The sequence below is a fragment of the Oncorhynchus clarkii genome, chromosome 25, assembly GCF_045791955.1.
Source record: "Oncorhynchus clarkii lewisi isolate Uvic-CL-2024 chromosome 25, UVic_Ocla_1.0, whole genome shotgun sequence".
Lineage (NCBI taxonomy): Eukaryota > Metazoa > Chordata > Actinopteri > Salmoniformes > Salmonidae > Oncorhynchus > Oncorhynchus clarkii.
This window is the reverse complement of record NC_092171.1, coordinates 12,823,524-12,851,427: the sequence shown is the minus strand read 5'-3', so window position 1 is coordinate 12,851,427 and position 27,904 is coordinate 12,823,524. Positions and strand designations below refer to the sequence as shown.

The following is a 27,904-nucleotide window of genomic DNA, read 5'->3' as shown; positions in this document are numbered from 1 at the left end:
TCCATTTCATATGATATTTTACATCCTGACCAATTTTGTTTGCAATTCATATAATATGTTTCAAATTTGTTGTGCTTAAGATCCTGGAGTACACCTTTAACTGTATTGTATTCTTTTCACAGGTGGACAAAGTTATGACAAAACTCAAGTGATTCTCAATACATTTGATGAAAGAAAACACAACCAAAGATGGTCTTTGGAGATCCTGTAATGGAATGTCAATCTGGCCCTTGCCCTTCCACAGCAGCTCAGCTCTGTGATGCAGCTCCACCGTGGGGCCCATACTCTTGCTTCTTGATGAAGTTTCTCCATGGGCCTTAGTGCCCTGTGATGCTGGTCTGCAGTGGGCCTCCAAACATTCTGCAACATTTGTTGAGCTTGAGAGCAGAAATTCCAAACTGTCTTTGTGAAATACAACCGTAAACCAGTGATCTACACTCTGAAGACAAAACTACACACGGCTATAGAACAAGGAGCACAGCATTTTACTTTGAGGACTTGACTGATGCTGTACAAATACCACAATTCATTTGTTCACTTACCTCTCATTGAGCATACCAAAGAATAACTGTATGGGAATGTGTCTCTCCTGTATTCATATCATTTACAATGACTTAAGCCCTGTGTTAATGCTGATTTTATCCACAAATCTCTTTTCTATGGTACTTTACCAGTCAATTACTGAGATCTGTTTTCTTACAACAATGTTGTAAATGTATGTCTTTTTTAGCACTTATTGTTCTATGGTCACATAATGTCATAGATGAACACTCCTTAAATTCTCCAAATAATGTTTTGTGGAAATGTTTTTTCAAGACTTTTGAAGTCAACTTAATATTTTTCTACAGACATCACTGCACAGTACATTAGCTTCTGCAGGTGTATAGATTTTGTTGAATGACTAAATATCAACTTCAACACTGTGCTACAATATCATACTAACCACGGTCTTACTTGTAAATATGTCAACAAAATGCTGTTACATCTACAACAAAAAATTGTTTCCTTGATTGGTGTTACTATGGCGAAGAATCTCAATTACCCTTTCAATGAAGATCACAAGGTCAAGGACTTGAATACGTTTTACTTATCACATAGCTACAACAGGCAGCCTCTTCTCAGACAGACACACAGCCATAGCACAGACGATCATAAAGGATCATTTCGCTGGTTAATCGGATGAGTCCTCTCCGCTGCTGATCTTGACCACAGTCTTCCCCCGAGCGTGTCCCTTCTCTACCTTCAGCATGGCCTGGGGCACCTGGGAGAAGGTAAACTCCTCCTCCACCACCGCACGGATCTGCAGGAACAGGAAGTGTGGTCACATGAAGTTAAAAAAATCAAAAACAAACCTGACTTTAGACATGTGTGAAGGGGCAAAGGTCGGGATTCACTCAAAGGCTTGTTATCGACAAGTGCATTGCACTTAGCTTTAAAATAAAATGTATACTTGAGCCAAAATCTCTGCAGAACTGAAGCATGAATTGATCTCCACAAACATCTGAGAAATTGCCTTTAAAAGGTGCATTGTTGGTTGTGCAGTGCACAGTTCTGCAACGGGCCTTTGAATGAATCCCGGCCAAATTGATCTTCCAAAAAAGAAAATGAATAACAGAGAAAGTTGAGTCATATGGTGCATCTGTCGGCACAGTAGCCTACATTGAAAAATGGAGAGTTCCTCTTCTACACAGAATGACCTGATCCTTACCTCTGTGTGGATTGAAGATAACCTATAATTGAAGTGGTGAGGATGTACTGACATCTTTCACAAAACTACGACGTACACCAACACTGTACACAACAGCACCCTGTTCAGCCTAAGATGCTCTCATCATGTATTGTATATTTGAAAATTAGTATTAAAAAAATGAAAAAATTACATAATTGACACAGTATACCGCATATTCTGTTGATAACCTAACATTGTAATGAGTCAACACACACCTTTGCATCCTGTTGTGTTTGTTGTTATGACAAACATACCAACAGCATGGTAGGACAACCAACTGTAGAGGATCTGGTGACCAGGCCAAGCTAAAACTAGCCGTAGCCGTTTCATCAGAATAGAATGGAACCGTGATGTCATGGTGGAACGCTTCCATAATACCCAGGCAGGCCATGAAGAGACAGGAATCTGTTCCGCTTCCAGGCTGGGGAGTGGGCTCGGGGGCTAACAAAGGGCCCGGATTAAGGGCCTAGCACCAAGATTACACTGGCATTCCATCTTGACCGGTCAGGACAGCCCCGACATAGCAGGTGATTATCTGGTCTGACCATACCAAACCCAGCCTGCCTCACTGTCTGTCTGACAAAAGAGAAGGGGAGGTGTGTGTAGTGTGGCTTCAGCCAATTGATGGCTGAAGCGTACCGATTAGTTCCTCCACTTGGCCAAGGGGGTCATAAAAACCCCACTATTGACCAATATAATGTGTCACTCAGATGTAATGGTGCCACTATTGACCAATATAATTTCACCCTTGAATCAATAAGGTTAACATGATATTTGCTAACCATATCAAAGGGATATTTCAGGATTATCTACTTCCCCAGAGTCAGATGAAATCGTAGAAACCATTTTCATGTCTCTGTGTAAAGTATTAAGGAAGGCAGAGGTATTTTGTGAACAAAACGCTAACTAGCATTAGCGTAATGACAAAGTCTATGGGTATCTGCTAGCATGCTAGAAATAATTGAATGGCTGTCTTCAGCTTTACAAAAACTCTGTATAGAGTGATGAAGTGGGTGCCCACTGACCCGCTGGCATGGGAGACACACATACAGTCAGTGAAGTGTGTCATATCCCCCCTTTGGGCAAAGACCCATCCAGGTCTTTTGTACATCTCACTCACCCTTTTATGTCAACACAGGCAGAGATGATCAAGTCACAACCATCTGTTCCACTATAGGTGCTAGATAAGACTATGGCTTAGTTACCTACTGTCGGTCTCAGAGAGTGAGTGAGCGAGCGTTCACCTGTGTCTAATTCTCTGTGGTCACAAGAGTAATAGGGTGAGGTTTCTAAGGCAGCCTGTGTTTTAAATTTTTTTTTTTTTTTTAAGTACACTTAGACAAAAGCCATATAAACCCAAAGAAATGTCAGACTCACGAATTTACGCGAATTGAGTCTCTCACTATTATGGCATGTTGTTGACTATCTATTCCCTTCTGTTACTATACCATTTTAATGGCACAACCAGAAACCCATGAGGGGAATGTCTATTAAAAGACTTACCCCTCATGGAAGACTATTAAAGGCCTAGTGCACTACTTTTGTGAGAATAATTTTTTTCTCTCGAAAAATTACATAAAAATTATTTATTTATTTATTTATTTATATATATATATATATATATATATATATATACACACTGCTCAACACATCCTAGATCTGAATAAATGAAATTTCTTATTACTTTTTTCTTTACATAGTTGAATGTGCTGACAACAAAAATCACACAAAAATTAGCAATGGAAATCAAATGTATCAACCCATGGAGGTCTGAATTTGGAGTCACACTCAAAATTAAAGTGGAAAACCACACTACAGGCTGATCCAACTTTTATGTAATGTCCTTAAAACAAGTCAAAATGAGGCTCAGTAGTGTGTGTGGCCCCCACGTGCCTGTATGACCTCCCTACAACACCTGGGCATGCTCCTGATGAGGTGGTGGATGGTCTCCTGAGGGATCTCCTCCCAGACCTGGACTAAAGCATCCGCCAACTTCTGGACAGTCTGTGGTACAACGTGGCGTTGGTGGATGGAGTGAGACATGATGTCCCAGATGAGCTCAATTGGATTCAGGTCTGGGGAACGGGCGGGCCAGTCCATAACATCAATGCCTTCCTCTTGCAGGAACTGCTGACAACACTCCAGCCACATGAGGTCTAGCATTGTCTTGCATTAGGAGGAACCTAGGGCCAACCGCACCAGCATATGGTCTCACAAGGGGTCTGAGGATCTCATCTCGGTACCTAATGGCAGTCAGGCTACCTCTGGCGAGCACATGGAGGGCTGTGCGGCCCCCCCCAAAGAAATGCCACCCCACACCATGACTGACCCACCCCCAAACCGGTCATGCTGGAGGATGTTGCAGGCAGCAGAACGTTCTCCACGGCGTCTCCAGACTCTGTCACATGTGCTCAGTGTGAACCTGCTTTAATCTGTGAAGAGCACAGGGCGCCAGTGGCGAATTTGCCAATCTTGGTGTTCTCTGGCAAATACCAAACGTCCTGCACGGTTATGGGCTGTAAGCACAACCCCCACCTGTGGACATCGGGCCCTCATACCACCCTCATGGAGTCTGTTTCTGACCATTTGTGGCCTGCTGGAGGTCATTTTGCAGGGCTCTGGCAGTGCTCCTCCTGCTCCTCCTTGCACAAAGGCGGAGGTAGCGGTCCTGCTGCTGGGTTGTTGCCCTCCTACGGCCTCCTCCACGTCTCCTGATGTACTGGCCTGTCTCCGGGTAGCGCCTCCATGCTCTGGACACTACGCTGACAGACACAGCAAACCTTCTTGCCACAGCTCGCATTGATGTGCCATCCTGGATGAGCTGCACTACCTGAGCCTCTTGTGTGGGTTGTAGACTCCGTCTCATGCTACCACTAGAGTGAAAGCACCGCCAGCATTCAAAAGTGACCAAAACATCAGCCAGGAAGCATAGGAACTGAGAGGTGGTCTGTGGTCACCACCTGCAGAACCACTCCTTTATTGGGGGTGTCTTGCTAATTGCCTATAATTTCCACCTGTTGTCTATTCCATTTGCACAACAGCATGTGAAATTTATTGTCAATCAGTGTTGCTTCCTAAGTGGACAGTTTGATTTCACAGAAGTGTGATTGACTTGGAGTTACATTGTGTTGTTTAAGTGTTCCCTTTATTCTTTTGAGCAGTATATATATTGTATATATATTATATATAAAAATAAATTAAATTTTTTGGAGAGAAAAAAATAATGCACTAGGCCTTTAATAGTCTTCCATGAGGTGTAAGTATTTTAATAGACATTCCCCTCATGGGTTTCTGGTAAATAATTTTTTTAGGGCACCCCTACTTTCCGCCGCTACATGTATGGTTCAGAATATTAGGGAATAAAAGAAAGCCATCTAAATATGAATATTTGTCACCCTGAAAATGTCCACATTCAGTTCTTCAACCCGTGGTAATGTTGGAAGGTTAGTGAGCATAGAATTATAATAGGCAGAATAGTGTAGAATAACCTTGTCTATTGCCTGCACTAACCATGGGGTTCAAACAGTTATGACTTGGTCTGGGCTCCGCTCCATTAAGATCAAAATTAGCCTACATGTATTTTATTATTTATTTATTTTTTATAATGCTCCTCAGCTACAACCACACAGCAGTGACATGTTAACAGAGGCAGCACAAATGAAAGTAAATTAAACAATGGAAATAAATGGAATTATAATGTAGGCTATACCAACTGAAGGAAACAAACAGTCAATTGAGAGTTGAATATGTGGTTATTAGGCCTACTGATAGTCGATACTGACAGTGGCTAATATTTAACATGAAAGAAATGTTAAATATTACAACTACTGTTTATTGACTGATCAGATAAGACTCTTTCATTCAATTGGACCACACTCATCTCCACCCCTAAATAGGGATGGCACTAAAATTAGGTCATGAAAGGACAACAGAGATTGGAGAATACATTTGCAATTCAGCTTCGTTGCATTCTTCTAAACGGAGGGTCATATTCATCAAATCAAAGACCATGAACTGCCTGATGATCTTCATGCTAGTGGCTCTTTTAGTCATTGCTTGTAAGTCAAATCAAATTCATTCTTAAAAAGGCCGTATATGTGAAACAGCTCCTCCGACTCAGCTATGCTTATACAGTTGAAAAGCAAAATAAAGTGTTGAACTGTTTTTGTCAAATGTAAAAACTATAAACTGTAAAAACTATTTTTAAAAATTGATAAAAATGTGCTATAACGGTAGGAAATAATGAGATTGACATTTTTCTGGTAATTCCAGGTGGAATACAAGAGTCATCTGCATCTCTACACTTATGTTTCATTAGTGGGGGCGGGTGCAGAAACCTTCGTTTGTGCCTTGCTTCTGGTGGTACTAACATTGGAAAAATGGGATGTACATGGCCGAATGTGTAAGTTTATCAATGACCCAAACTGACTTGATAAATCAGAAATGCAGCGTCCCATTATGAATTTCAAATACATTCCAATTACTGTATCCATAGCAGTAATATCAGACGGGACTCACGTTTGCTATTTTACATACATATTGCTCCTCAAATAAGTATATGGAACGTTTTGTATCGTTACTAAAAACTAAAAACAGAAGATTACTTAGTGGAGGTTGGTCGGGGTGGATGACTGGTGGGGGTGGCAGGCGTATACTGCGACCGAGTAGCAACCCAAAGGTTGCGTGTTCGAGGTGCGTCCGGGACAAGTGTAGCATTTTAGCTAACCTTGACCCAATTCACCTTTATTTAAATTCTTCTAAACTTTTGTCGTTTTCATTCTAACGTTTTACGTACATTCTCACCGTAATTCTTCTTTGTTGTTAGACCCAACCAGCAATTTGGTCTTGGCGATATTGCTATTGGTCCTCCCAAGACGTATGATAAGATACACCATCCAATTCGTATGCTATTGTATATTGCATTGACCACTATTCCATTCATAACGTAATGTAACGTAACGTAAATAGCATTGCACGAGCCGTGGTTTGTGCAAGCCGGAACATCTCACAGGGGCACGTTTTATTTGTCACATGCTCAAGTACAGTGAAATACTTAACTTGCAAGCAGTAACCAACAGTGCCGTATTTAATATTTTTAAAAGTATATCTAATGAGGAAAATATAACTACTTAAGTAAAAATTACTTTCAAGTACTACTTATGTAGTTTTTTGGGGTATCTGTACTTTACTATTTATACTGTAGTATATTCCTAGATTTTTTTACTCCATACATTTTCCCTGACAACCAAAAGTAGTTTTTACAGTTTGAATGCTTAGCAGGACAGGAAAATTGTCAAATTCAAGCAATTATCAAGAGAACACGTGGTCATGCCTATTGCCTCTGGCCTTAATATTTTGTAAATAATGTCTGAGTTGGAGTGTGACCCTGGCTAAAAACAAGAAAATGGTGTTGTCTGCTAATATAAGGAATTTTAAATTATTTATACCTGTACTTTTGATACTTAAGTATACTTAAAACCAAATACTTTTAGACTGTTACTCAAGTAGTATTTTACTGGGTGACTTTCACTTTTACTTGAGTAATTTTCTATTAAGGTATCTATACTTTTACTCAAGTACGACAATTGGGTACTTTTTCATCCACTGACAAATACACAAGAAATAAGAGAGGAAGCTCAGGGTAAATTTGGCACGGCAGGTGGTTAGAGCGTTGGTTAGAGCGTTGGGCCAGTTACCGAAAGGTCAGCTCTGGGATTCAATCCAGCAACAAGGTAAACATGTTGTTCTACCCCTGAACAAGGCAGTTAAACCCACTGTTCCCCAGTAGGCCGTCATTGTAAATAAGAATTTGTTCTTAACCGACTTGCCTAGTTAAATAAAGGTTAAATAAAAAGGGATTGGTGTATTTGAGGTACAGTACAAGACCAAAAGTACCTGCTCAATGAACATCTCATTCCAAAATCATGGCATTAATATGGAGTTTGTCCCCCCTTGGCTGCTATAACAGCCTCTACTCTTCTGGGAAGGCTTTCCACTAGATGTTGGAACAGGGACTTGCTTCCATTCAGCCACAAGAACATTGGTGAGGTCGGTCACTGATGTTGAGTTTTAGGCCTGCCTCGCAGTCGGCATTCCAATTCTTTCCAAAGGTGTCAGATGGATTTGAGGTCAGGGATCTGTTCATGCCAGTCAAGTTCTTCCACACCGATCTCGACAAACCATTTATTTTTTGTTGTATTTTATCCCCCTTTTCTCCCCAATTTCGATCTTGTCTCATCGTTGCAAACCCCAACGGGCCCGGGAGGCAAAGGTTGAGTCAGGCGTCCTCCAAAACATGACACGCCAAACCGCGCTTCTTAACACCCGCCTGCTTAACCCGGAAGCCAGCGGCACTAATGGGTAAAAGGAAACACTGCTCACCTGACGACCAAGGTCAGCCTGCAGGCGCCAGGGCCGCCACAAGGAGACGCTAGAGCGCGATGAGACAAGTAAAGTAATTGTTGTGGCGTTGCGATTTCCCTTCACTGGAACTAAGGGGCCTAGCCCTAAACCATGAAAAATAGCCAGAGACCATTATTCCTCCTCCACCAAACTTTACAGTTGGCACTATGCATTTGGGCTGGTAGTGTTCTCCTGACATCCGCCAAACCCAGATTTGTCCGTCGGACTGCCAGATGGGTGAAGCGTGATTCATCACTCCAGAGAACGCATTTCCACTGCTCCAGAGTCTAACGGCGGCGAGCTTTACACCACTCCAGCTGACACTTGGCATTGAGCATGGTGATCTTAGGCTTGTGTGCGGCTGCTCGGCCATGGAGAACCATTTCATGAAGCTCCCGACAAACAGTTCTAGTTCCTTCCAGGGGCAGCTTGGACGATTTTTACATGATATGCACATTCTGTGAGCTTGTGTGGCCTACCGAGCCGTTGTTGCTCCTAGACATTTCCACTTCAAAATAACAGCACTTACAGTTGACCGGGGCAGCTCTAGCAGGGCAGACATTTGACAAACTCACTTGTTGGAAAGGTGGCATCCTATGACGGTGCCACGTTGAAAGTCACTGAGCTCTTCAGTAAGGCCATTCTACTGCCAATGTTTGTCTATGGCGATTGCATGAGTGTGTGCTTGATTTTATACACCTGTCAGCAACGGGTGTGGCTGAAATAGCCAAATCCACTCATTTGAAGGGGTGTCCGCATACTTTTGTATATAGTGTAGATATGTACATGTATATGTACATGTATATGTACATGTATATGTACATGTATATGTACATGTATATAGTGTAGATATGTAGATATATAGTGTAGGAGAAAGTAACTGGTAGCAGGAGAAATCATAATAATAAGAGTAAACTTTATGGCAGCAGCATAGGTGGTGGGTGTGTGTATTGTGCAAGAGTGTCAGTGTAGGCGTGATAGGCGGATTTACATGTAAACATGGATGAAAAGTGACTAGTAGCAGGAATACATAAATACTTAAGGTAATATACTAATGGTAATATATACAGTGGCAATAAACAGTATGTGAACCATTTGGAATGACCTGGATTTCTGCATAAATTGGTCATAAAATAGACAAACACTTAAACTAATAACACACAGATTATTGTATTTTTCTTGTCTATATTCAATACATAATTTAAACATTCACAGTGTAGGTTGGGAAAAGTATGTGAACCCCTGGGCTAATGACTTCTCCAAAAGCTAACCTGGAGTCCAATCAATGAGACGAGACTGGAGATGTTGGCTAGAGCTGCCCAGCCCTATACAAAACACTCACAAAATTTGAGTTTGCTATTCATAAGAAGCATTGCCTGATGTGAACCATGCCTCGAACAAAAGAGATCTCAGAAGACCTTAATATTAAGAATTGTTGACTTGCATAAAGCTGGAAAGGGTTAGAAAAGTATCTCTAAAAGCCTTGATGTTCATCAGTCCACGGTAAGAAATTGTCTATAAACAGAGAAATTTCAGCACTGTTGCTACTCTCCCTAGGAGTGGCCATCCTGCAAAGATGATTGCAAGAGCACAACGCAGAATGCTCATTGAGGTTAAGAAGAATCCTAGAGTGTCAGCTAAAGACTTACAGAAATCTCTGGAACATGCTAACATCTCTGTTGATGAGTCTACGATATGTAAACACTAAACAAGAATGGTGTAAATTGGAGGACAACACGGAAGAAGCCACTGCTGTCCAAAAAAAACATTGCTGCACGTCTGAAGTTCACAGAAGAGCACCTGGATGTTCCACATGGCTACTGGCAAAATATTATTTGGACAGATTAAACTAAATTTGAGTTGTTTGGAAGGAACACCCAACACTACGTGTGGAGGAAAAAAAGGCACAGCACACCAACGTCAAAACCTCATCCCAACTGTAAAGTATGGTGAATTGAGCCGAAAGGTTGCTGGATCGAATCCCCAAGCTGGCAAGGTAAATTTCTAAAAAATTGGTCGTTCTTCCCCTGATCAAGACATTTAACCCATTGTTCCCTGGGCGCCGAAGACGTGGATGTCGTTTAAGGCAGCCCTCTGCACCTCTCTGATTCAGAGGGGTTGGGTTAAATGCGGAAGACACATTTCAGTTGAATGCATTCAGTTGTACAACTGACTTCCCTATCTTTCCACCAGTTGAAGCTCAACAGGACAACCCAAAACACAGAAGTAAATCAACAACAGAATGACTTCAACAGAAGAAAATACGTCTTCTGGAGTCCTGACCTCAACCCGATTGAGATGCTGTGACATGACCTCGAGAGCGGTTCACACCAGACATCCCAAGAATATTGCTGAGCTGAAACAAATTTGTAAAGAGGAACAGTCCAAAATCCCCCCTGACCGTTGTGCAGTTCTGATCCGCAACTATAGAAAACTTTTGGTTGAGGTTATTGCTGCCAAAGGAGGTCCAACCAGTTATTAAATCCAAGGGTTCACATACTTTTTACAGCCTGCACTTTGAATGTTTACACTGTGTGTTCAATAAAGACATGAAAACGTATAATTGTTTGAGTGTTAGTTTAAGCAGACCGTGTTTGTCTATTGTTGTGACTTAGATGAAGATCAAATGAAATTTTATGACCAATTTATTTGACTTATTTTCCAACATAATTTGCAAATAAATTCATAAAAAATCCTATAATGTGATTTTCTGGATTTTTATTTTTTCTCATTTTGTCTGTCATAGTTGAAGTGTACCTATGATGAAAATTACAGGCCTCTCATCTTTTTAAGTGGGAGAACTTGCACAATTGGTGGCTGACTAAATACTTTTTTGCCCCACTGTATGTGTGCCCATACCATAACCCCAACACCACCATGGGGCACTCTGTTCACAACGTTGACATCAGCAAACCGCTCGCCCACACAATGCCAGGTCTTGTGAAGCTGGTTGGACGGCTTACGGTAGAGAAATGAACATGAAATTCTCTGGCAACAGCTCTGGTGGACATTCCTGCAGTCAGCATGCCAATTGCACGCTCCCTCAAAACTTGAGACATCTGTGGCATTGTGTTGTGTGACAAAACTGCACATTTTAGAGTAGCCTTTTATTGTCCCCAGCACAAGCTGCACCTGTGTAATGATCATGCCGTTTAATCAGCTTCTTGATATGCCACACCTGTCAGGTAGATGGATTATCTTGGCAAAGGAGAAATGCTCACTAACAGGGATTTAAACAAATTTGTGCACACAATTTGAAAGCATTTCTTGGATCTTTCATTTCAGCTCATGAAACATGGGACCAACACTTTACATGTTGCGTTTATATTTTTTGTTCAGTGTCGATAGATACTAATGTTGATGGCAATCAATAATCAATGAACAGCAGCATAGTGGTAGTAATAAATCGAATCAATAATCAATTTAGCAGCAGCGTAGGAGAAGCCCATCTTTTAATTCTGTAGCGTGAGGTAGCTTGAAGTACAAGTACAGCCCCCTACAGGACACTAGTCTATCATAGGGCCTTTCCCCCAATCTATATCCTTAACGCTGAGTGCCAAGCAAAGACGGATTGGTTCACATTTTTACTGTCTTTGGTATGACTCGGCCGGGCATCGAACTCCCAACCTTCCAATCTCAGGGCGGACACTAAACACAAGGCCACTGAGTTGGTCGTAAAGTAATGTATCATACTAAATAGAGGGTAACAGATTTATGTACCAAATCTTTAGAATTTCCAGAGGCCAGGTTGGTAATATTCAATGTTTTATATACAGCTATAAATGTTGGCGTATTTTTCCAAACCAAATCTATTGGATGCTTTCTCTTTCAGATGCTGTAAATGATACTGGCCAGAGTCTTGACAATGGCCACTGAGGATCCCATGGAACATTCACCAAGAGTAGGGACTAGGGGGTGTTAACCCCTATGTCTTGGCCAGATGCCCAACTGGCAACTCCTACTGAATTGACTATTCCTGTTTGAGCCTTTTGTCATGATTTGTACTTCCCTTTTGCGGAATAAAATTGCAATGAGAAAACACTATTTGTTCCATTTTCAAATTACACAACACTATATCACAACAACATTTGAAAGGTATTCACACATGCTTTCTTGCGGCACATGAAATAGACCTACAATATGATGCTATGCCTTGACCTGGAGTACTGGTCCCACTTTCATTGTATAGCTGACATACTTTAAAGCCTAAAAGTGCAGTAAAACTGTTGCTACGAGGGCTCCCGAATAGCGCAGCAGTTTAAGGCAATGCATCTCAGTGCTAGAGTCGTCACTACAGACCCTGGCTTGATCCCTGGATCGATCCCGGGTTGTATCACAACTGGCCATGATTGGTAGTCCCATAGGGAGGCTCACAATTGGCCCAGCTTCATCTGGGTTTGGCCGGTGTGGGCCGTCATTGTAAATAAGAATTTGTTCTTAACTGACTTGCCTAGTTAAATTAAAGTTAAATTTAAAGATTGTTTTTTAAATACAATAGTATAGAGCCAGGCTATGATATGGCACTGTGCGATAACACAAATAAGTGTTCTGAAGCGGGGCCAGTTTTACAGATCAATTTCCTTCCCTCTGAGAGAAAACTGCTTCATTCGGAGTTACACATAGCTGCACTCCTCACCAAGTCAATAGCCTTCACCTATCCGTCATTCAGAATGCCTTTGTATGGGAATAGTGATCCCGGTTACAGCAGCATGGCGGCAAGCGCAGGCCCCAGGCTCTTAAATCAGTCTGGGTGGTTCTGAGACCCACTGTTGATGCTGAAGCCCGAACCAGACTATAGCGCCACTATAGTCATCATAGGAGCCCTCGGCCAGTTCTGCCACATCTTCTTTGGTGACAGAGGACACTGTTCTTCCGCCCTGCAGCCAGTCTCCTTCATGGACATAGAGTGCGCCAGACCAGGGGGCTCCCAAGTGGCGCAGCGGTCTAAGGCACTGCATCTCAGTGCAAGAGGTTCGAATCCAGGCTGCATCACATCCACCCCTTCCGGGTGGCGCACAATTGGCCCAGCGTCGTCCAGGTTTGGCCGGGGTAGGCCGTCATTGTAAATAATAATTTGTTCTTAACTGACTTGCCTAGCTAAATAAAGGTTAAATAAAACAATCAGTATGCCCTACCTGAAGTCCCTTGGGGTAGGGGGGTCAGATTCTGGAGAGTTGTGGTCTAGGAGTTCAGTTCAGAGGATGATGACAGGAAAGTGATGAAGAGAAAGACAGGAGTCTCTACCTGCCCCGAGGGGCTCCCAACATCTCATTGGTGGATTTAGATGTGAGGTCACTGCCACCACACACAAATCACTTCCTGCCATGGAGACACATGCAAACACTCCAGGGAGACATTTTGCAGAGTCTGATGGTGGGTAGTGGTGATTCATTGCAGAGGCTGCTCATGTTTCTGGTGATGACACCTGTTGTCAAATACAGCAAAGAACTCAGCCATTCACAGAGCATGTCTGTAGAGGGCAGGGCACATGATCAGACCAGACCAAATGGACAGGGGGATCCACAGGGGGAAAAGGGGAAACTCAAAAGCTCCAGCTTGGATCTCTTCTGCTCCCTCAGTCACTCCCGGTCTAGAGAGGAAACCCTCCTTTTTGGCAGCTTCAACTTCCAACACTTCCTCCATCCCCTTCTCCACCTTTTACCCATCCCTGCCATCACCCCCATCCTGGCATTCCTATGCTCCTGGGGCTGTGTCCACTTCCTGGATTGTGACCAGCTCGAGTTTGGACTGCCTGGGCCCCAACTCCATGGAAACACTGAAGCTTCAGCCACAGAAGGGCGTCGTCATCAAAATATATGTTTCTGGCAGCCAACTCAGCCTACTGGACTTTGATTTCATGGACTATAAATAATGTACATTCTACAGTAAAATTTGAGAATTTGACTTCAAATTGTGTTTAGTCATTAGCATTCTAACAAATCAACTTCCTTGTTGTTGTGAGAGACCGTATTTGGCAGTAAGTGTTTTGCCAAGGCCAAAACTGGCATATAAAGAACGTGGTTCAATTCTGTTAATTCCTTCAACATTTCAATTTCTCTTAGTTTGATTCAGATTACAAAAGTCAGGTTACAAATCAAGTGGAACAGAGGTTTTCATCAAATCCAAAGACCATGAACCGTCACATTCTCTGTTAGTCTTTGTAAGTACTCAACATTTCTTGGACGGTTGCATCGTTTATTATTATACCAATAACCATTCAGTCAGGATGCTTTCAGCACCTGTTATTCAGCTTGATTACTATTATAAAAGGGAAAACAGCTGGTGGCTCAACTGAGAAAGAAACGCTAAGATTGAACATTACCTTTCCTGCATCCACCATCTCGCTGATGTCATCCAGGGCAAGTCCGTTGGGTGCAAACATCCCCCAGCGATAGTGCACTCCCTTGGATAAATGCTAGGAGTGACAAAGGAGAAAAAGGGAGATGAACAAGGTTTTGTACACTCAAATAAAATAAGACATTGATGTTGGTGTTGTCCACCCATACACAGACTGTTGGTGGTGTTGTCCACCCATACACAGACTGTTGGTGGTGTTGTCCACCCATACACAGACTGTTGGTGGTGTTGTCCACCCATACACAGACTGTTGGTGGTGTTGTCCACCCATACACAGACTGTTGGTGTTGTTGTCCACCCATACACAGACTGTTGGTGTTGTTGTCCACCCATACACAGACTGTTGATGTTGTTGTCCACCCATACAGACTTAAATGCAGATGTTTACGTACAGATATATGTCTCAGATGTACTATATAACAAACTTAAACATATACAAACTACAAACTTCACATACAAAATTATCAGTCCATAATTAGGTTGAGATTATTACCAGTTTATAAATCACTCCTAACTAGTGGCCTGTAAAACAGAAACATGCATATGTAGATGAGCACCTTTGTCTGAATCTCTGGTTACATTTGCCTTCTTTGCATGTGGTATATCCGTGGTTTATAATGCTCTTCATTACAAATGCATTGGTTTTATTATTCTGCCGTCGATCACTCACTATACCATTGTGAGGCAGTGTTGGCACACACAAGGCAAGACACCAACCCACACAGACAACGGCATCCCTGGCTGTGTCAACTGCCTCATATCCCAGACACCATACACACAAAGCACTTCATTTTTATGAGGTAACATTTTAACCCAAAGAGGACTGTCTAATTGTCGAAGTATGTCAGGCAATCAGGGCATGGAGCGCGCCTCTTTCATGAAGGCATTCCCTATCCATTATCTATTCCCAGCATCGAGATGGGATTCCCGGCTCCATTCCAAATGGAAAAAGGAGATGGCTGAGTGCTAGGGTTTGTGGGTGGTGTCTCAGGGGGGGGGCAAGGTCCAGGGGAAGGTTCCTCAACATAAAGCATCTATGGAGATTATAGGGTTTTTAAATGACAACTTCGACTGGCAAACCGGTTGTCTGCACTTTACTTCTGATTACACTGTGCGTGCACAATGAGCACTAAGAGTTTGCGGAGAAAGAAAGGTTGGAACTGAGAGGTTGGGTTATTTCCTGTCTTAACCCACAGACTACATCCGTCATTAATTATTTTCCACTTTAGAGTTTTTGCATTCAGTGCTTTATTCTACCGATGCCAAATCTTCTGCCCCATGGCCACATACAAACCTGTGACACACACAGTTAACAGAGTTGCAATGGTTGGATGGAGAAAGAGAGAGCCACTGTGTGTGTGTGTGAATAAGATCACCTCGGTTCCTTTGGAACTCATTTTGACACCTAACAAACCAGGTGAACATACACTGTCTGTATTAGCAATAGTCAAACAAAATATGCCTCCAAAGTATCTAACCACCAAACCAAAGGTAAACATTTAAACATGAACCAAATCTGTTAAGTATGTCTCTTTCAGTCCTGTCTGAGGGCTGTTTCCATGGAGACGCTAGGCTAGTAGTTTGAGGAGCAAATTGTACCCCGTTGTGACATGCTCCTTCTTTGGGGACAGAGGCCTTCTCTCTACCCAAACTACCCAAGGCCCACTAATGCGGTGCTGGGCGCGAAATCAGCTCAACACTCCCACATCATTGCATCCAGCTTTGTTTCCCCAAAGCCTGGGGGCCATATTTTCCCATCGTTGGCCCCAGACCTTAGAGGCCATGCTCCATTAAACACTTTGTAGGCTATGTCTTGGAAATGAGAGATCATATGTTGTAGAGAGCGGAGAGGGATATTAAGGGATAGAGGGGAGAAAGAGGGGGAGACCAGTGGGTGTTCAAAAAGTGATAGGCAGTATGGGGTGTTGATAAGGTTTGTTGATTTAACTTCCCCCATATCTTCTATATTCTAGCCTAGGTCTGACACGTTCTACTGTCAACACTGTCCCGGGACAAACCCCATAATACAAATCCACCATGCCACTCTACCTATAGTGGGGGAGAAAAACGGTGCATGTTTCCATGGGGTTCCCCCAAACCATGTCTTCACCCACCTTGTCTTCAGTTTCTATTTCCCACAGTCAATGTTTTTCCATTTCTGTTACTAGATACTATTGCAGTACTGATAAAGTGAGAACCTTATGGCACTGGAAACACAATGTGTTCCAAGTCCTACTTCAGCCTAGAAGTTCTACAGTATTCCAGCAGTGCTGTACTCAATGAATGCAATACGCACATCACAGTTCTGGTTCTCCCTGATAAGACTCACTTAAACATACAGTTATCTGTAGTTCTTGGTGCTGTGGTGAGTGGGAGTAAGAAGAAGAAACTTGGCACGCACAAAGCCTCAAATGCACTGCACATATTGCGGTCTGTACACCACAAAATGCCAACAGGATGCCAGTGGCACTCTGTTGGGGTGAGATGACAAGCAAATGGAGCGAGATGAGGTTTTGCTTTATAAGGGGACACTGCAGATGTCTTGTACGTGCTTTACTGCACATGTTCAAGGCAGAGGTCTTATACAGTACCAGTCAAAAGATTCGACACACTCATTCAAGGGTTTTTCTTTATTTGTACTATTTTCTACATTGTAGAATACAGTGAAGACATCACAACTATGACATAACACATATGGAATCATGTAGTAACCAAAAAGGTGATAATAAACTAGTCAAAATATATTTTATATTTGAGATTCTTCAAAGTAGCCACCCTTTGCCTTGATGACAGCTTTGTACACTCTTGGCATTCTCTCCACCAGCTTCATGAGGTAGTCACCTGGAATGCATTTCAATTAACAGGTGTGCCTTGTTAAAAGTTCATTTGTGGAATTTTTTTCCTTCTTAATGTTTTTGAGCCAATCAGTTGTGTTGTGACAAGGTAATGGTGGTATAGAGAAGATAGCCCTATTTGGTAAAAGACCAAGTCCGTATTATGGCAAGAACAGCTCAAATAAGCAAAGACAAACAACAGTCCATCATTACTTTATGACATGAAGGTCAGTCAATACGGAACAATTTCAAGAACTTTTAAAGTTTCTTCAAGTGCAGTCGCAAAAACCATCAAGCGCTATGATGAGGATAAGTTCATTAATTTCCAGCCTCAGAAATTGCAGCCCAAATAAATGCTCCACAGAGTTCAAGTAACAGACACATCTCAATATCAACTGTTCAGAGGAGACTGCGTGAATCAGGCCTTCATTGTCAAATTTCTGCAAAGAAACCACTACTAAAGGACACCAATAATAAGAAGAGACTTGCTTGGGCCAAGAAACACGAGCAATGGACATTACACAGGTGGAAATCTGTCCTTTGGTCTGATGAGCCCAAATGTGGGATTTATGGTTCCAACTGCCATGAGATGCTGAGTAGGTGAATGGATAATCTCCACATGTGTGGTTCCCACCGTGAAGAATGGAGGTGGTGTGATGGTGCTTTGCTGATGACACTGTCAGCGATTTATTTATTAGACAAGGCACACTTGCTACCACAGAATTCTGCAGCGATATTCCAAGCTGTGTAAGGACTATTTGTCCAAGAAGGAGAGTGATGGAGTGCTGCATCAGATGACCTGGCCTCCACAATCTAACCTCAACCCGATTGAGATGGTTTGGGATGAGTTGGACCGCAGAGTGAAGGAAAAGCAGCCAACAAGTGCTCAGCATATGTGGGAACTCCTTCAAGACTGTTGGAAAAGCATTCCAGGTGAAGCTGGTTGAGAGAATGCCAAGAGTGTGCACAGCTGTCATCAGGGCAAAGGGTGGCTACTTTGAAGAATCTATAATCAAAAATATATTTTGATTATATTTTTAACGTTTTGGTTACTACATGATTCCATATGTGTTATTTCATATTTGATGTATTCACTATTATACTACAATGTATAAAATATTAATATAAATATAATATATATTAAGAAAAACTCTTAAATGAGTAGGTGTGTCCAAACTTTTGACAGGTACTGTATGGTTCTGTGATCACCTGTATAAATAAAGGACATGGAAAATTAAATACAGAAATGCTGCCACAGTTACCTTGAGGGCCTTGGATGCCACGGTGACCCCGGTCTGGAGCATTCCATCAGCGATACCCAGCCGGTCAGTGTTACGGAGGAAGGGTGTTACCAGTGTTACGTACTTGGCGCCGCACCATGGCTTCAGCAGGCCCAGAGCCCAGCTCTCTGTTTCCCCGCCCACATTATCCAGAACCAGATCAAACCTAGGACGGGGGGAGGAGAGGTAGAGAGAGATGGAGAGAGACAGAGAGAGTTTATTTTGTTACATGGAGAGTCATTCTCCCACACACCAATGAGAGTTGACTGTGGCTATGAGAGAGATGTGCCTAAGCGTTGATTACAGCAAACTGACCAATGGGGAACACTCCTCCTCCTATTCAGATAAATGCCACCATGGAGGTTTTAAAGTGTGTCTGCATGTGCTTCTGTGTGTCTGCATGTGCTTCTGTGTGTCTGCATGTGCTTCTGTGTGTCTGCATGTGCTTCTGTGTGTCTGCATGTGCTTCTGTGTGTCTGCATGTGCTTCTGTGTGTCTGCATGTGCTTCTGTGTGTCTGCATGTGCTTCTGTGTGTCTGCATGTGCTTCTGTGTGTCTGCATGTGCTTCTGTGTGTCTGCATGTGCTTCTGTGTGTCTGCATGTGCTTCTGTGTGTCTGCATGTGCTTCTGTGTGACAAGGGAAAAGGTGTGTGTGTTTGTGGGCGTGCTCACTTTTCCAGTGCCCTCAGGGGCACCTCAACAGGCCCAGCTGTGTAGTCCACCACGTGATCCACCCCTAGACCCCTCACCAGCCGCTCGGCATTCTGGGAGCAGGTTACTGTAACATGGGCTCCCCAGGCCTTGAGCATCTGAGACGAGAAAACGGGATCTACATCATCATCAACACACTCTTTGCGGGTACCTGGAATTATGTTGATAAAATCAGTAAGACTTGTGTAATAGAAGTGAGCGAGGGTGCAGCCGGTACACATATCATCTCTTATAACAGGAGAGATCAGATGAACCAGCACTGAATCCCTGATGTAAGATACATGTGCAGACTGAGGTCACAGCAAAAGGCTGAAGTGGCACACTAGGACACCCAATCCAAGACGAGTGTATAACATCACTGACATAATTATAAACAGCTGTCCATGGAACAGAATTGACAGGATTTAGAAAGTATAATTGTTTGTTTATAATTAAGGATCTTTCTTTTCCATCATTGTTTTGTATTAGGACCATGCAGCTATTGTCACTGCAATGTGGTTTGAATACCTAAGATTGAAAGTAAACAGAGTCACATTGAAGATTAAGTCATGAATGTACAGAATGAGGGCATCATGGTTATCATCAGCAGCATGATCACCTGTATGGAAAATGTTCCGACTCCTCCTGAACCTCCCAGGATCAGAATGCTGTATGAGGATGGAAAACACCGGATTAAAACACAGAGAAGTAAACACAGAGTCATAATGGAGACGTAAGTATGTCCTTCACTGAACCAGGTTTTTGTGTTTGACTTTGATGTACATTTAACGTGTGTACAAAACACACACACTTAACTGAGTGTACAAAACATTAGGAGCACCTTCCTAATATTGAGTTGCATCCCCTTTTGCCCTCAGAACAGCTTCAATTCGTCGAGGCATGGACTCTACAAGGTGTCGAAAGTGTTCCACAGGGATGCTGGCCCATGCTTCACAGTTTTGTCAAGTTGACTGTGAAAAACATGGCAATGTTGCAGTTCTTGACACACTCCAACCAGTGCCCTAGGCACCCTTACAAAACCCATTCACCCTCTGAATGTCACACATACACAATCCATGTCTCAAGGCTTAGAAATCATTCTTTAACCTGTCTCCTCCCCTTCATCTATACTGATTAAAGTCGATTTAACAACTGACATCAATAATGGATCATAGCGTTCTCCTGGATTCACCTGGCCAGTCTGTCATGGAGTAATACACAAAAAATGTGTCCAATTGATCTATATGTTGCATGTGAATCAGGTGCTTCAGAGTCCAGTGCCATGCCAGCTATTGATGAAGCCCATTTCCAAAGAACCAACTTTGCCCACAGAGACAGGATTTTTATGAAATAACCAAGTTGAATACTCAACTAGATCAAAGACACGAGAAGTATTTTAGGTGAATATGGACAACAGCATAGGTTAGAAGGGGAAAGAGACAACTTGAACTCAAAGTGGCAGGAAACGTGTGTGTGTGTGTGTGTGTGTGTGTGTGTGAGAGAGAGAGTGTGTGCATGTGTGTACTTACCGTTTCTTGGCACAGTTGTCCTTGTTGAGGCCTCCTGTGTTGACTAGGGCAGACCAGGCTGTGGCAGCCACGTAAGGAACAGCCGCCGCCTCTATGTGACTCAGACATTTGGGCTTTTTGGACACCTGGCTCGGACACAAAATGGCGCACTCAGAAGTAGGTCACAAATATCTGTCCATATGTCAAAAGGTTGAGGTAAGGATTAGGGGAAAGAGGAATCTGATCCTAGATCAACTTCCACCTTGAGCCTGACAAAACTCCCACCAAACCTGTCACTATCTGAAACGGATCAGTAATCATCCATTAAAAGTTATGCATTTATGATGCCACGTAAGAACTGACTAATCAGTCTGCAGTCCTAATTTCTCCCCCTGTTCCCATAGAAAGGTCAGTGTTTCCCCTAAATGCATTTAGCAGGGGCACACCGCCACATTATTTATACATACAGTAGCAGTCAAAAGTTTGGACACACCTACAGTACTCGTTCAAGGGTTTTTCTTTATTTTTACTATTTTCTACATTGTAGAATAATAGTGAAGACATCAAAACTATGAAATAAAATATATGGAATCATGTAGTAACCAAAAAAGTGTTAAACAAATGAAAATATATTGATATTTGAGTTTCTTCAAACAGCCACCCTTTGCCTTGATGAAAGCTTTACACACACTTGGCATTCTCTCAACCAACTTCACCTGGAATGCTTTTCCAACAGTCTTGAAGGAGTTCCCATTAAATTGGGTTGAGGTCGGGTGATTGTAGAGGCCAGGTCATCTGATTGAGCACTCCATCAATCTCCTTCTTGGTCAAATAGCCCTTACACAGTCTGGAGGTGTGTTGGGTCATTGTTGAAAAACAAATGGCTTGTTGTAGCCATGCTGCTTAAGTGTGCCTTGAAATCTAAATAAATCACTGACAGTGTCACCAGAAAAGCACCCCAACACCATCACACCTCCTGCTCCATGCTTCACGGTGAGAACCACACATGCGGAGATCATCCGTTCACCTACTCTGTGTCTCACAAAGACACAGCGTTTGGAACCAATAATCTCACATTTGGGCTCATCAGACCAAAGGACAGATTTCCACCTGTAATGTCCATTGCTTGTGTTTCTTGGCCCAAGCAAGTCTCTTCTTATTATTGGTGTCCTTTAGTAGTGGTTGCTTTGCAGCAATTTGACCATGGGGCGGCAGGGTAGCCTAGTGGTTAGAGCATTGGGCTAGTAACCGAAAGGTTGCAAGTTTGAATCCCCGAGCTGACAAGGTACAAATCGGCCGTTCTGCCCCTGAACAAGGCAGTTAACCCACTGTTCCTAGGCCGTCATTGAAAATAAGAATTTGTTCTTAACTGGCTAGTTAAATAAAGATCAAATAAAATCAAATTCATGCATTCTCCTCTGAACAGTTGATGTTGAGATGTGTCTGTTACTTGAACTCTGTGAAGCATTTATTTGGGCTGCAATTTCTGAGGCTGGAAAGTCTAATGAACTTATCCTCTGCAGTAGACGCAACTCTGGGTCTTCCTTTCTTGTGGCGGTCCTCATGAGGGCCAGTTTCATCATAGTGCTTGATGGTTTTTGTGATTGAAATGATAGAAATGTCTTTGTGATTGAAATGTTCCGTATTGACTGACCTTCATGTCTTAAAGTAATGATGGACTGTCATTTCTCTTTGCTTATTTGAGCTGTTCTTATGGACTTCTTATTCTCTAAACCACCATTACACAGCTGATTGGCTCAAAAACATTAAGAAGGAAAGAAATTACACAAATTAACTTTTAACAAGGCACACCTGTTAATTGAAATGCATTCCAGGTGACTACCTCATGAAGCTGGTGGAGAGAATGCCAAGAGTGTGCAAAGCTGTCATCAAGGCAAAGGGTGGCTACTTTGAAGAATCTTAAATATATTTTGATTTGTTTCACGCTTTTGGTTACTACATGACTCCATAGTTTTGACGTCTTCACTGTTATTCTACAATGTAGAAAATAGTAAAAATAAAGAAAAACCCTGAGTAGGTGTGTCCAAACTTTTGACTGGTACTGTATATCATTTTTGGGGATGGTAAAACGTTTTCAGTGTAAACTTAAACGACTAAAACCAGATACAAAGCATGTAGAAAAGATAATGGAGCAATATTTTTTTTAAATAAGAGAATCGTTGAGAACTAGCAATCACCTAGTAAAAACTAGACAGTCAGGGAGAATATAAAATGTCATGTTTGACTCACTTAGATAGCATAAGAACACGGAATAAGCCATGGGGAAAATGTGTTGAACTGCATGAAATTAGCTTTAAAACTGCACATTTTCTCTCAGCCCCATAAATAAATGCATAGAATTTCAGGAAACTATCTTTGAAACTGTGAAATGCTGTCTCTGCCCCATGGAAAAATGTTTAGAATTGCAGGAAAATAGCTTTATCATTTTGAAATGTAAAGAGGGCCTCTAAAACCACTCCATTGGCCACACCCACGCTAATCAAAGGGTAAACACTGAAGCCATTAATGACCATGCCTCACTGAGCAGCAGCATGGAGCCACACTGCCTGCAGCTTTCCTTCTCAAATCTGAGACCAATTGTAGTCTATCCCAAAAGTCCATTCCAGCCTAGCAACATCATTTAGCTCACAAGAGATACCTAGTATTGCCTATACCAAGGTATCCCAACGCTACTGTGCATTGTCTCTTGAACATGCTAGAGAAAGCAGAGTATCCCTGGTAGTGGTAAAGAAAGTGAGATTTTAAAAAACATATAGTAGTTCAACTGAAATGTTAACTACTCGTGCACATATTTGCATGCACAATGTAGAAATAAGCAAACAGTGGTTTTGGAAAACAAACAAAACTACAACATAAAACATAAACGGGTCGGACACAAAACAGTACCTCATTTGCACTCAACACCACAAACTCAGCCAGGCTGCCTTGTTTCCATGGGGGAATGGCCGCCCACACCTGAGAATAAAAACAACAACAATGGCTTAACCAACCATGCACTAGAATGACCCTGCATGGGTGGCACAGATACAAATATTGTGACATTTTTTTATTCTCTGTTTGGATATACACTATATACACAAACGTATGTGGACACCCCTTCAAATTAGTGGTTTCGCCTATTTCAGCCACACCCGTTGCTGACAGTTGTTTAAAATCGAGCACATAGCCAAACAATCTCCATAGACAAACATTGGCAGTAGAATGGCCTTACTTAAGAACTCAGTGACTTTCAACATGGCACCATCATAGGATGCCAATTTTCTAACAAGTCAGTTCGTCAAATTTCTGCCCTGCGAGAGCTGCCCCGGTCAACTGTAAGTGTTGTTATTGTGAATTGGAAACATTTAGAAGCAATAACAGCTCAGCCGCGAAGTGGTAGGCCACACAAGCTCACAGAATGGGACCACCGAGTGCTGAAGCGCTTAGTGCGTAAAAATCATCTGTCCTCGGTTGCGACACACACTACAGATTTCCAAACTGCCTCTGGAAGCAACGTCAGCACAAGAACTGTTCGTCGGGAGCTTAATCAAAAGGGTTTCCATCGCTGAGCAGCCACACACAAGCCTAAGATCACCATAAGCAATGCCAAGCCTCGGCTGGAGTGGTGTAATGCTCACCACCATTGGATTCTGAAGCAGTGGAAAGCATTCTCTGGAGTGTTGAATCACGCTTCACCATCTGGCAGTCCGACGGACTAATCTGGTTCTGGCGGATGCCCAGGAGAACGCTACCTGCCCCAATGCAGAGTGCCAACTGTAAAGTTTGGTGGAGGAGGAATAATGGTCTGGGGCTATTTTTCATGGTTCAGGCTAGGCCACTTTGTTCCAGTGGAAGAAAATATTAACGCTACAGAATACAATAACATTCTAGACGATTCTGTGCTTCCAACTTTGTGGCAACAGTTTGGGGAAGGCCCTTTCCTGTGTCATCATGACAATGCCCCTGTGCACAAAGCAAGGTCCATACAGAAATGGTTTGTTGAGATCGGTGTGGAAGAACTTGACTGACCTGCACAGAGCCCTGACCTCAACCCCATCGAACACCTTTGAGATTAATTGGAAAGCTGACTGCGAGCCAGGTCTAATCGCCCAACATCAGTGCCCAACCTCACTAAAGCTTGCGGCTGAATGGAAGCAACTCCCCGCAGCGATGTGCCAACATCTAGTGGACAGCCTTCCCAGAAGAGTGGAGGCTGTTATAGCAGCAAAGGGAGGACCAACTCCATATCAATGCCTATGATTTTGGAATTAGATGTTCAACGAGCAGGTGTGCACATACTCTCGGTCATGTAGTGTATGTTATGTTTACATCCATTTTATGGGATAGTGTTTCACTGCAAGCCACAGGCCCACCTACTGGGGAACCAGGCCCACCCAATCCGATTTTTTTATTTTATTGTAAAATGATGCTCTACTTGTCAGTGCGGGGATTCTATTAATCTGGCCCGGGTGCCCAGGTAGGTATGTTTTGCACCAAGTGACAGATGATTGCCCATGGCGAAGTTGGCTCAAAACCAAAGTGACGTCATCAAGCACGAGGAGTAATGAGTAGCATTCTGTGTTTTCACATGCAAAAGTGATTGCTTTGGATAAAAACGGTTTATCTGCCTTAACAATGAAAACTAGTTTGAAACGAAACACCATGCTACCTTGTTGACAACATGACCGAGCGGTGCAGATTACTGTTCCATTTGAGAAGGGCAGTCCTCCGTCACGGCTTTTGCTCATTCACGTCACGGGCCATATACCGGTACTCAGCATAATCGAATCCGCCCAGTGTTCCAAACAGGACATTATTTGTCTTTTTACCTAAACATGCAAACACCATCAGATAGAATTCATAGCAAGCAGTGCAGTGCACTGGAATAACATTCACTCTCTCAGGATGGGTGGCCGAAAATAACTAACTGTAAGCCACAACCCCATTAAACCACAAATATGACTGTATTGATGCATACAGTATGTCACTGTGATTCTATGGCTATATGCACCATGCCACTGACTACTTCATTTATTAATTTAGCAAACAAGACAGCTCATAATCCAGTGCTTTTATGAGTCAACACACTTATAGTTTAGCTTTAATTAGCTTTAAAAACGCATCATTTTCACTCAGCCAAACTTTGTAGAATAGCATGAGATTAGCTATGAAACTGCACATGTTCCTCTCTGCCCCAAGGCAAAATCTGTAGAATTGAAGGAAATTAGCTTTAAAACAGTAACATTTTCTCTCAGCCTCATATAAAAATGTGTAGAATTGCAGGAAGTTAAATGTATATTTTTTGATGCACCCATCAACCAATTAATGGCTACACTACTGCCCCAAGGTGGTGCAATTAAATGTAACATTGTACAATGAGGTACTACCCATCTCAGCTGCACTTGGATTAAGTAAACAAAGCACTAACAGAAGAGCCAAAAAACAGACAGACCATCATTGTCATAACATGCCACAATGACATGACTTCATGAGGCAATGTGGAGCCACATAGGCTTATAGTATAAATACACACACACACACACACACACACACACACACACACACACACACACGAGAAAGTGTCACCCTATTCTACTCCATCCTGGGGCCTGTGTTTGTGTTACCTCATCCCCCTCTTTAAAGTAGGCTGGTGCCACATCCAGACCACACTCCATGATGACTCCGGACATATCTCGGCCCAGAATGAGGGGGAACTCACTGCCCGACTGGTTGATGTTCAGGGGGTCTCTCTTCATGGCCATAGTGGCAGCCCCATACCCACCTGAGAGGGCAGAAACAACACAGAAATGAGGCCGAACCAAATTAGAAATAACCACATAAACAGTCCACGTGGAGACATGTGGATTCAGGTACGAACAGAGACCACAATGATGAGTACACAGATTAACTGGGAAGATCATCACTGAATATGCCGAGAGGTAACCATGAAGAACTCCAGGCACCCTACCTCCTCAAAGAGCACATATAGGCCTAGCTGTGGTTTACCAGTTGTTGAGAGGTGGGAGTGGGTAAGGAGTTTGATGATTCACAATTCAACACCCAAACCACACGTTTCGTCAGTCTACTTTCCCTTTGCGTCAGAAGAGCTTTACTCGTTACCTGGTGTGATCCATTATGCCCACACAGCTCTCTCTCTCACACAGGCCATATTTGAATGGCAAAAAAAACAGATGCTCAGTCAACTCTGAATGAGAGCAGTTTAGACTGAGGGATGTTGAATTTCCTTTTCACTAGTGGTGTGTGCACAAATGTGAAAATGTCTTGCATCTGTCTTCATATAGGTGCAGGAGCTCCACAATACGGTTGAGCTTATATTCTATAAGAGGAACAGGAGCTCAACAGTAGAACATTTGAGGTGCCGGTACTCCTGCCCAAGTCAAGCACAGACTATATGTAAAATATCTGATAGTCTATGTTCTCTGAGAACTGAAGGTTATAGGAAAACCACTGACATGAACAATGAAGAGGTATCCTATCACGGGTACCAAACATCTTTATCAATCACCAACCTCTCATGCTGACGTCAATGGGGTTTAGACCTGCGGCATGGACTTGAACGACGACTTCATTCGGATAGTTGATGATTGGGAAGCCGGCGTTTTTAGTGAACCGTAGGACATCATTGCTGCCGTATCTATCGATAACCCAAGCAGGCATTATTGTCATACGGCTGTTCGAGGTGTTGAACAGTCTCCTCTGATCTCCGTGGACCAATGTTTTCACACATGGTGCTCTACTGTTAAGGAGACACGACCACCAACTGCAAGCAAACTGTCTCAAAGGAAGCATGATTATCTCCAGATATCAATTGTCAATACACTTGCTCTTCAAACTCTGCACATTATTTATCAAGCCATGGACGCGACTACAATTAGCTCAATGACTGATATCTAATCTTTCCATTCATTAGACAATACAATGGGAAAAGTTGCAGATACTATAGTTTTTACAGTCTGGAAAGACAGTGTTCACTTAGCTCTGCACTTAATACTGCTTCCTCGTCTACTGCTGCCAGCGTCTGACAGCTTCTACTCAACCAATGGTAGTGCGGCTTACTCATCCCACATCCAATCACAGAGCAG

The 27,904-nt window shown here is 42.7% G+C and overlaps 2 protein-coding genes across 4 annotated transcripts in view; one reads left to right on the top strand and one right to left on the bottom strand.

The window, feature by feature from the left end:
* The window catches only part of LOC139384091 (beta/gamma crystallin domain-containing protein 1-like), a 53,689-nt gene extending 51,801 nt beyond the window's left edge, over window positions 1–1,888 (top strand). For 2 of the 3 annotated variants that reach the window (XM_071128735.1, XM_071128737.1), the window contains one exon: window positions 123–1,888. In XM_071128735.1, coding sequence (XP_070984836.1) covers window positions 123–211 — 89 coding nt within the window. In that variant the 3' untranslated portion in view covers window positions 212–1,888. The remainder of the gene's footprint in view (window positions 1–122) is intronic. The other variant, XM_071128736.1, reaches the window with a different exon arrangement.
* On the bottom strand, window positions 1,067–27,866 carry LOC139384093 (reticulon-4-interacting protein 1 homolog, mitochondrial-like). Its single transcript, XM_071128738.1, has 9 exons — window positions 27,332–27,866; window positions 26,426–26,583; window positions 23,709–23,777; window positions 20,823–20,947; window positions 19,913–19,961; window positions 19,276–19,412; window positions 18,585–18,768; window positions 14,454–14,546; window positions 1,067–1,300 (listed from the first exon to the last, which is right to left on the bottom strand). The coding sequence occupies exons 1-9, from the start codon at window positions 27,609–27,611 to the stop codon at window positions 1,172–1,174; spliced, it is 1,224 nt and encodes a 407-aa protein (XP_070984839.1). The 5' UTR covers window positions 27,612–27,866; the 3' UTR covers window positions 1,067–1,171.
* Between the last annotated feature and the right edge of the window lie 38 nt (window positions 27,867–27,904).

What these genes read in the sequence shown, in the direction of transcription:
- LOC139384093 (XM_071128738.1), bottom strand. Translation starts at nt 27,611, where the DNA reads ATGCTTCCTTTGAGACAGTTTGCTTGCAGTTGGTGGTCGTGTCTCCTT. An exon ending in TGGTGTTGAGTGCAAATGAG is followed by an intron (nt 20,948 to 23,708) that starts GTACTGTTTTGT and finishes TGTCCGAGCCAG; the next exon opens with GTGTCCAAAAAGCCCAAATG. An exon ending in AGATGGTGGATGCAGGAAAG is followed by an intron (nt 1,301 to 14,453) that starts GTAATGTTCAAT and finishes CTGTTCCTGCAG; the next exon opens with ATCCGTGCGGTGGTGGAGGA.